This window comes from Portunus trituberculatus, chromosome 44 (genome assembly GCF_017591435.1).
Source record: "Portunus trituberculatus isolate SZX2019 chromosome 44, ASM1759143v1, whole genome shotgun sequence".
NCBI classification, from domain to species: Eukaryota; Metazoa; Arthropoda; class Malacostraca; order Decapoda; family Portunidae; genus Portunus; species Portunus trituberculatus.
In genome coordinates this window covers 20,599,864-20,610,176 of record NC_059298.1, presented here as the reverse complement: position 1 = coordinate 20,610,176, position 10,313 = coordinate 20,599,864, and the positions used below count along the sequence as shown (strand labels likewise).

At 52.9% G+C, this 10,313-nt stretch overlaps 2 protein-coding genes across 2 annotated transcripts; both read right to left on the bottom strand.

Moving 5' to 3' along the window:
- Positions 1-2,591: 2,591 nt before the first annotated feature.
- Positions 2,592-4,404, bottom strand: LOC123518743 (uncharacterized protein K02A2.6-like). Its single transcript, XM_045279743.1, has 3 exons — positions 4,155-4,404; positions 3,645-4,068; positions 2,592-3,612 (listed from the first exon to the last, which is right to left on the bottom strand). Exons 1-3 carry the CDS (start codon positions 4,402-4,404, stop codon positions 2,772-2,774), a joined length of 1,515 nt encoding a protein of 504 aa, XP_045135678.1. The 3' UTR covers positions 2,592-2,771.
- Positions 4,405-4,463: 59 nt separating this feature from the next.
- LOC123518742 lies at positions 4,464-7,057 on the bottom strand. The gene is made up of 3 exons (XM_045279742.1): positions 6,998-7,057; positions 5,146-6,891; positions 4,464-5,096 (listed from the first exon to the last, which is right to left on the bottom strand). The coding sequence occupies exons 1-3, from the start codon at positions 7,055-7,057 to the stop codon at positions 4,464-4,466; spliced, it is 2,439 nt and encodes an 812-aa protein (XP_045135677.1).
- Between the last annotated feature and the right edge of the window lie 3,256 nt (positions 7,058-10,313).

The window sequence follows — 10,313 nt, the reverse complement described above, 5'->3', positions numbered from 1 at the left end:
GGTGAGGAAAAGATGATGTTTAGTAGAGGAGAGGTGGTGTTCTACAGATTGAAAATTAGATCTAAGATTGCGAAGGTTGCAGAAGTTAATAAAGAAAAAAATGACGAAAGTGTTAATACATTTAGGGTCGCTACCGGAAGAGCAGTCCGACCATGGGACATTTCTGGTCCCCTTCCCAGAAGAGGACTCCGAGGCTAGATTAGATGGATGGATGGCTTTAATTTTAGGCGCCGCAACTACAAAGGTCATGTAGCGCCTCTACAATATACTAATTAAGACAATATTGATAAAAAATAAAAACAATTAAAAACAAGAAAAAAGGTAACTAAAAAAGCTAAAATTACAATAGTTAAATAAAACATTAAATATACATATAATAAAATGAAATAAAATTCACACATTGGGGAGAAGCCCAGCTTCTCCCAGGTACTTGTACACGTCATGGCCAGGGGCCAGACATGCTGGACCAAGCACCTTTGAGAGATAGTAGACACCGCTATCGCTACCGCGACACCGGTAGAGGTAGCGGTGTCGTAACTCGATTAAACTAGGGCACTCTACCAGAAGGTGCCGCACGGTGAGCACGGCACCAAGCAGTCATCACAATAAGGTTGTGGGTCCCTGGTCAACAGGTACCTTTGTGTAAGGTACGTGTGACCTATGCGCAGTCGCGCCAATAAAGTCTGTGCACGGCGATCCCGGACATGGGAGTATGTCCACTGAGGGATAGTGGATGTAGTGATCTCTGCCATTTTCGAGGTTGCGACCCCCGTTAGCCATCTCCTCTGCCAAATTGCTGCAATCGCCACACGAACAAAATTAAATAGGTCTCGAAACGGAACAGGGGCAGGAGATGGAGCGCGACTTGCTGCCTCTTTTGCGAGGCGATCTGCGTGTTCATTCCCGGGAACACCTACGTGACCAGGGACCCAACAGAACCCAACACGATATCCTCGCTTGGTAAAAAGATATAGCCACTCCAGGGCTGATAAAACCAAAGGGTTAAGGGAGAGAGTGCAAGAGAGAGCAGTAAGAGCACTGCGACAGTCACTAAAAATTGTAAAAGACGAAACGGATTTGGAACCATCAGTAAAAACGGGGATATCATCAGAATGGATAAAAAAGTGTTCTAAAAACCGTGTGTGGGACAGAGCTGGCAGAAAATCCTTCTTGCCATCTATGGCAGGAGGGCATAATGAGATAACAGGAAGCTGCCAATAACCAACTTGTGGGAGCCGGAAAGAGTACACAGGAGTAGGGTCGATAGATAATTCTGCCATGAGATTTTCGACTCGATGGCCAAAAGGTTTAGGTAGATTCGGTTGAGTGACATACGCCTGCGAACGAGAGTCCCGCAATATTGACAGACAAGAGACAGAATCAGGAAGATGGTGGGTGCGAAACCAACATCGGAGCATCGAAGACTGGCGCCGGAGGTCGAGCGGCCAGAAACCAGCATCCACTTAGAAGCAGGTATTGGAGATGTCCGAAATGCATCCGTAGCCAAGCGGACCCCAGCATGATGCACGGAGTCAAGCGTGCGTAGTCGTGCATCCGTTGCGGATGAGTAGATCTCACAGCCGTATTCCAGCTTGGAAAGTATCAAGTGTACGGTGTAAAAGCAGCAACGTGTGACTTAAAACCCGAAGAAGGGATAATGCCTGCCGACAAGACGCCTTAAGAGAACGGAAATGGGGAACCCAAGTGAGACGGTTGTCAAATAAAAGGACAAGATATCGAGTGGCCTCCACACATGAGATGCGTCTATTGGCTAAATATAAATCAGGATCTGGATGAACGCAACTATTACGACAAAAATGCATAGACACGGTCTTTGAAGTGGAGAAACGAAAATAGTGTAACACTAAGAATACTTCCCTGTGGGACACCATCATCTAAAGCACTAGCCTCAGAGAGAACACTTCCAACTCGAACCCGTAAAAGACGTCTTGATAAAAACTGCTGGATAAAAATCGGAAGGTGGCCACGGAGACCAAAATTAAACAAGGAACGTAAAATCCCATGACACCAAGCCTTCTCCAGGTCAAAAAATACAGTAACCTGGTGGTGGTGCTTAGCAATGGCTTCACAAATAGAGGACTCCAGGGATAAAAGAGCATCAGTAGTAGACCTCATCTTTCGGAAGCCATACTGTACCGATGACAAGTACTTCCCCTCTCCAAGTACCACATGAGTCTTACATTTACCATCTTTTCTAACACTTTACAAATACAAGACGTCAAAGATATAGGACGGTAATTCGAAGCCTGGAGATGATCTTTCCCAGGCTGCACACACCACACCTCGCAGCACTTCGGGTCCCATGGCGGAGGTCTCAGCGCACTACGAGAGCGGTAGTGATTAATGACCTCCTCCTGGAAGTCCCGAGGACCAGCACTGTGAGGTGCCAGCGCTCCTTCACTTGCGCCACAGCAACACTGTGGAACACCTTCACCTCTGTGGTGGATCCCAGGACCATGTCCACCCAGCATGTGTGGCCCACAGATGGTGCCGCACCCACCCCCCCTGTTAGTTGCGGGATATATAATGGAGGGCGTGTATGCCTAAGTAAGGGACAGACATACACGCAGTACACGTAGATTCTTTACTTGTCCTTAGAGCTACAAAGGGTAGGAAATGGCGGCCAGTAGCGACTCGGGAGCACAGGCTCACGCGCTAGCTGAATGCGCAGAGAAATACACAGTGTTGCCACATACACGTAATATGCATTAATACAATACATAACCCACATCTCCCCCCCCATTCTGCGCTCAGAAGTCCGCAGGGACTCGAGCGACTGCAGCTGCGGACGCCTTCTCCTGGAGTCGTGGCGACCTGCGGGGCACCACCGTATCAGGTGCCGCCAAGGGAGCAGTGGCGTCCTCCATCGTAGAAGAAGCGTTTAGGGGTGGAGCAGGGCGGAGGAAGCGCCTGTTCCTCCACCACACTCGGCCACTGGGCATCTTGAGCAGGTAATCCCGTGACCTGCCAACGCCCATGATGGTGCCAACCTTGTCCCACCGCTGCGTAGTCGGGTCCTGGATCCGAACCACGTCACCTCGCTGCAGGGGTGGAAGAGGCCGAGCGTGAGCGTCGTAGCGACTTGTGGCATCACGGAGACGGGCAGCAGCTCGACGGTCGCAACTCTCGTCCCTGGCCTGCCACTGTTTCTGGAAGGCGCTGGCATGTGCGGGGACGCAAGAGCGTAAAGGGCGACCATACAGGACTTGAGCTGGAGAGCGACCCGTCTGGTTGGGGGTGTTCCGAAGCTCCAGGAGACCCCTGTCGAACGCCTCACAGTCTATATTGCCAGACGGTGCCACCTTCTGGATGAAGTGCTTCACGGCCTTCACTGCAGACTCGGCATGGCCGTTAGACTGTGGGTAATGGGGCGTCGATGTGTCGTGACGGACTCCCCAGCGCTCGAGGAACGTAGAAAACTCCCGGCTGGCGAACTGTGGGCCACCGTCCGTGCGCAGGCGTACAGGAACACCCAGGTCCCTGAAGAGGCGGCGGAAATGGCGAATGGTGGCAGCAGACGTCGTATCAGCGCCACAGGACACGACGACAGGCCAGCCGGAAAGACGATCTGCAATGACTAAGAAAGCCTTCCTGCAACTGAGAAGTAATCAGCAGAAATGGACTCGAATGGTCGAGTTGGGTTGTCATCACAGAGTCTTGGTTCTTGCTGTTGACTGGGCTGCAGAATCTGGCACGGCTCACATGCTCGAACAGTGTTGGCAATGTCTGCATCCACGCCTGGCCAGAACACAGCCTGCCTAGCACGGCGCTTGGTGGCTTCGACACCACGATGGCTGTCGTGCAGGCGGGCCAAGACACGGCGACGTAGAGCTGTAGGCACCAACACTCGTGCACCGTACAGGACGAGATCCTCATCACAGTAGAGGTCCTCCCGTAACTTCCAGTACGGGCGGAGCACGTTGGGGAGGGCGTACCTGTCCATAGGGAATCCGTTCTTCACAAAATGAAGGAGCTGGACGTACTCGGGGTCCTCGGTTGCCACCTTACGAAGCTCCTCAAGGGCAAGGTCACTGCCAGGAGGTGCTTCTGCAACATCAGGAGGCACCAACGGAGCAAGAGACTCCATCGCACGTAGTGTAGCGATACTCTAACTTGGAAGCCGGTATCAGTGCCAAGGACTTCGTCAGCCTGCGTTGGGTAGCCAACAGGAGAGCGAGATAGAGCGTCCGGGATACACAACTCCTTGCCCGGGCGCCATACAGCTGTGAAGATGTACGGGGCGATCTTCTCCTTGAGGCGTTGTAGACGTGGATTCTCTATAGCGTCAAGGGAGTAGCTGTTTAGGATGGGAACTAGAGGGCGATGATCGGTGACGAGGTTAAAGTGTTGCAATCCTGTGAGGTAGAACTTGGTCTTCCCCATGGCCCATACGACAGCTAACATCTCCAACTCGATCGTCGCATATCGGGTCTCTGTATCCGTCAAGAAACGTGAGCCGCACTGGACGAGACGCTGCTGTCCACCACCGTGGTCCTGCAGTAGGCATAACCCAGCCCATACAGGCGGGAAGCATCGGTCTGCAGAGTCGTAGGGAGAGCAGGGTCAAAGGCAGCAAGGACTGGTGGGCTGGCCAAGGCCATCTTCACACGTTGGAAGGCTTGCTCATGGTCGGGCGTCCACACAAACGACTTCTTGGGGCTCAAAAGTGGGCGTAGAGGCGCAGCAGTGGCAGCGAGGTCGGGCGAGAAGCTGGCGAGCTGGTTGACAAGGCCCATGAAGGACCTAAGGTCGGTCAACGTAGCAGGCGTAGCAAACTCAGTGATGGCCCGAACCTTGTCAGGGTCTGCTGCGATGCCGTCATGGGAGAGCCTGTAGCCGCAGAAGGACACTGATGGAGCCGCCAGCACAAACTTCTTGGCATTTAAAGTGATGCCATGGGTTCGGCATCTGGCCAAGATGTCGTTAACGTGGCGTAGATGTGTGAAGTAATCCTCGTCGTACACGAGAATGTCATCCACGACTTTGACACACTGTGGCACTCCTTGTAGCGCGATGTCTCCTCGGAGGCAGAAGGCGTCGCCTGTGGCTGCGAAACCCATGGGACCTCGGAGGTACTTGAAGCGCCCATATGGAGTGATGAACGTAGTCAGGGCCTCGTGCCACCATAGAGTCGAGCTCAGCTTTCACTGCGTCCCTGTAGGCCAAAGGAATAAGCCTCGGCGTGTGGACAGCAAACGGCTGGGCGTCGTCTCGTAAGTGGATCCTCATCGGCGGTCCAGACATCGGCTTGAGTGGAGCATCCTGTGTGGAATCCTTTGTCAAGAGGACATCCTGGTACTCCCTCAAGAAGTACTCCTTCGCTGCGTCTGGGGAAGTGGTGCTGAGAAGAGGTAACGCAGGCACGCTGGAACGTGGAGCTGGAGCGTTTGTCGCCTCCCTTACACTGGCGACACTGCCTCGTGCTGAGAAAATCTGAGCAGGGAAGTCGTGAGGCACGATCCCCAAAGCACGACAGTGTTCACGGGACAGAAGTGGGGTGTTCCACGAACCCTGCACATCTATCCAGCCCGTACAAGACAGCTCGCCGTAGACTAGTGTGGCCTGGAGCGAACCGAGGGCAGCAGACATCTTCGTCCCATCAGCGTTGTAGTAGGCAAGGGATGGAGGAGGACCAAGAGCCTGTCTGTCGATGCCCAACATTCTCAAGTGCTGTGGGCCGATGACCGTCGTGTCGGCACCAGTGTCGGGAATGAAGTCCAGACCACCAGAGTGACCGTCATGCAACACTTCCACTCGTACAGTAGGAGGAGGTGTCGGGTCATCACGAGTACTGATAGGAGACTGACATGAGGCCTCAGGTGGGCCCTCATGAGACCCTGGGTCCGTTGTGAGAGACTGTAACCGCACCACGTGGAAGGTGGGGTGTCTTCCCTCTTTCCCTTTCGGCTTCTCGGGTCGCTGCGACTTACTCCTTGCCTTGGTTTGCTTGCAGACTTTCTCCAGGTGCCCCAGACGGTTACAAGCAGTGCACGTAGACTGCCTGGCTGGGCACTTGGGCATCAAAGCGTAGTGGCCAGTCTTCCCACAACCTCTGCACGTAACACCTGTTGCTGGGCAGCCCTTCGGGCCGTGGTCTCGCCTGCCGCAGCTGCTGCAGGAGGTAGGCGCCCGATGAGTGGGTGAAGGTTGGCGAGGGGGGACTCCAGGTTTGTGTGCTGCTTTCTTCGTCTGTTTATACGTTGAGACAGCAGACACTGTAGGTGAGGCACGTATGGCAGAGGCGGCTGACCGCGTCGCCTCGTGGGCCCTGCATACATTGATGACGTCAGCAAGAGTAGAGGCGGCGTCGAGGGACACAATCTTGGTCACCAATTCCTCGTCGTGGACGCCTGTCAGGATACCGTGCTTCATCCAGGCCTCTTCACAGTCCAGGTGGTGAGCCTTACAGATGTCGAATTCCTCCGCCAGGCTCTTCAGTCGGACGAGAAACTCGGAGAAGGGCTCGCCTCTCGCCTGCCGACAGCTAGTGAAGGCTCGCCGACGCAATGCCTCGTTGTTGGAGTCACGTATATGAGCCTGGAGAATGTCAAGCACTTCATCAACTGGCTTGAGAGAGGTAGGCGACACCTGTAATGTGTGCTCTAACACCCTCTGCGTCTCCAGAGTGAGGCACATACGTAGCTGGATCCTCTGTTTAGGCAGCGTCAGGCTGGGCAGGTCGATCATCGTCGCGTAGTCCTCCCAACGTCTCCTCCACTCACGAAACACTTGGTACGTCACGTCGTGTGACAGTGGCGGCGGAGGTGTGACAGCTGCTTTCTGCACAGGTGGGTGGGTACCGAAGCCGCTCTGTGCACCGCCAGGATTCCCAAGCGTCTGGGGGTTCGTCGGAGCCGCACCGGGCGCGCCCTGGGAAGAAGTGAGGCTGGTTAACAGAGCACGAAACTCAGCTCTGTCTTCCCGGCGTTGTTCCTCCATCTCACGTCTCTGAAGCAAAGTACCGTGCCTGGCTCACCTTTAAGAGGCATCCCACAGCATGGAACAGGCAGCGACACAGGGAGGCAACCGACCACATGAGGGCTACTCAAGAGTGGGCCTCTGGCCAATGGGTGACTGATCTCAAGAGGAAGCTGCGGGGCGGCCAGGTGGGGTCAAAACGCTGGTGGAGTCTTGTTAAGGAGCAACAAGGTGTGTCTAGGGGGAACACCATTCCTCCCCTCCATCGGGATGACGGCACAATAGCGCAGTCTGCCCGAGATAAAGCTAACCTCCTGGCCAAGCACTTCACTGATAAGATGTGCGTCTCCGACCCTAAAAGATCTCCACCCTCACTACCAAACATAGTGAAAGAAAAATTATCATGTGCCACAACGAGTGAAGTGGAAATGAAGGCAGTGCTCTCAAACCTTGATGTGACAAAAGCAGTGGGTCCTGATAACATTAGCCCACGCCTTCTTCGCCAGTGTGCTGATGAGCTGGCTCACCCACTCTCTACGATATTCAATCAGTGCTTACGGACCAGCAGGTGGCCAAGTATCTGGAAAGTGGCTAGTGTTGTGCCAGTACACAAGAAAAACGAAAGAACAGTGGCAAAAAACTATCGTCCGGTGTCCCTGCTGCCTGTGCTCAGCAAGGTGCTCGAGTCCATAGTGGCCTCAAGAGTCACAGAGCACCTTGAGAAGCACCACCTACTGTGTAGTCGGCAGTTTGGGTTCAGGCCGGGCAGATCGGCCGCTGACCTTCACCTGCTGCTCACCTCGGAATGGAGTGCTGCTCTGGACGCAGGCAAGGCCACTGCAGTTGTTGCCCTTGACATCGAAGGGCTTTTGACAAGGTGTGGCCTGCAGGCCTCCTTGCAAAGCTCCGTGCTGCAGGTGTGGATGGGCCCCTCTTGTTGCTGTTTGGAGATTACTTGAGAGAAAGGAATCTCAAAGTAGTCATTGATGGCCAAGAGTCTGAACAGCATGCAGTAAAAGCAGGTGTTCCTCAGGGAAGCTGTCTCGGCCCCCTGCTCTGGAACATCTACATAAACGACCTCCTGCACTTAATCCCCAGTGTAAGAGCTTATGCTGATGACCTCACGCTGGCTCAGAGCTTCAGCTCAGGGGAGGAGACTGCCACGGCCGACCACATGAACGTTACCCTGAACTGCATTGTGTCGTGGGGCAGCAAGTGGCAAGTAAAATTTGCCCCAAACAAAACACAAATGACAATCATCTCAAGGTCGAGGACGCCCCTTCAGCTCAGCCTTGAGGGGAAAACTATACGGCGGCAAGACGAGATGGATGTACTGGTGGTCACATATGACTGCGCTGACCTTCAGGCACCACATAGAGCGTCTAGCCAGGGAGGCCTCGGGTAAGCTGGCGTCACTCAGGAGGATGTCGTGGCTCCTTGACGACAAAGGCCTGGAGATATTGTACAAGGCTCAAGTTCGTTCCTCCCTGGAGTACTCGTGTCTTGCGTGGGGAGGAGCGGTGAGCAGGCATCTTTTCCTGTTGGACAGGGTACAGGCTCGGGCAGTGAGGCTCATAAAGGACAGTGGGGCCAGAAATGAGCCAAAACTCCACTCCCTTCAGCATCGCAGGGACGTAGCGGGCCTAGCTGTGATGTACAAAATACAGCAATAGCGAATCCCGCATCTCCAAGCTCTCCGCCAGCCCCTGCGGCGGGCACAAGTGACCACCCGGGCTGTCACTTTAATGCCTGGTAAATTATTTCAGTGTCGATGCCGTACTTGGCACCATCAACGTCAGTACGTTCACCATTATGGTAAACTGTGGAACACTTTAATTGCTGCACAGATAGACTTCAGTGAAATGAATCTGCAGGAATTCAAGAAGTGTGTGAACATCTGGTTGCCATAAGCACCAGAGTAACAATTGTTAAAAACATTTAGAGTTAGGCTTTTAGATAGGGAACACTAAAAATGTTCCCTTTAGCCTGTAAAGTGTTACATCATATGTAAAAATATTTTGTAACATACTCTTCAACTATGTATTGATTTGTGTAAATAAAAAGAGAGAGAGAGAGAGAGAGAGAGAGAGAGAGAGAGAGAGAGAGAGAGAGAGAGAGAGAGAGGAATTTGAAAACGAATAAGAGAGAGAGAGAGAGAGAGAGAGAGAGAGAGAGAGAGAGAGAGAGAGAGAGAGAGAGAGAGAGAGAGAGAGAGATGGAATTTGAAACGAATAAGGCAAGAGAGAGAGAGAGAGAGAGAGAGAGAGAGAGAGAGAGAGAGAGAGAGAGAGAGAGAGAGAGAGAGAGAGAGAGAGAGAGAGAGAGAGAGAGATGAATTTGAAAGAATAAGGCAAGAGAGAGAGAGAGAGAGAGAGAGAGAGAGAGAGAGAGAGAGAGAGAGAGAGAGAGAGAGAGAGAGAGAGAGAGAGAGAGAGAGAGAGAGAGAGAGAGAGAGAGAGAGAGAGAGAGAGAGAGAGAGAGAGAGAGAGAGAGAGAGAGAGAGAGAGAGAGAGAGAGAGAGAGAGAGAGAGAGAGAGAGAGAGAGAGAGAGAGAGAGAGAGAGAGAGAGAGAGAGAGAGAGAGAGAGAGAGAGAGAGAGAGAGAGAGAGGAGGAAGAGGAAGAGGAAGAGAGAGAGAGAGAAAGAGAAAGAGAAAGAGAAAGAGAAGAGAGAGAGAAGAGAGAGAGAGAGAGAGAGAGAGAGAGAGAGAGAGAGAGAGAGAAATGACGCTGATTTAGTGTTCGTGTGCGAAAAGTTTTTAGATGACAGTGTGCCTGCGACCTATGCAAGGATAAAAGGGTACTCGAATTGGATAAGGAAGGATCGCTCTACACAGGGTGGGGGCGTGGCATTTTGCTGTAAGTCGAGCCTCAATGTCGTAGTGCTGGACACGCCCATCCCCACGGAGCTCGAGGTGATAGTACTGAAGCTGGTGGGAGGGGATGGCCGAGGTATGCTGTGCATTGGGTGTTACCGCCCACCGTCTCAGGGTACAGCAATACTACAGTTCCTCGCTGATAATATCGATCGTCTCCTCACAACCCACCAATGTGAAAATATTATCATTCTTGGAGATCTAAACCCCCGTGGAGTTTAGCACGATTTTGACTCCGTGCTGGAAGTGTTTGACCTCACTAACCACGTCACCTTCCCCACCCATCGCTCCGGCTCCATCCTAGATCCTGTCATCACAGACCTCACAGCTCATGAGGTACATTGCTCCTCACTAGGCCCGGTGGGGAGCTCAGACCACGTAGGCATTCTCACCAGGATTTCCTTCGAAAAGCCTCGTGATGACATGACTACCCGCACCCTCTGGCAGTGGGATAGTGGAAACTGGGATGCCCTGAGGCGTAACTTCAAACAAATGAACTG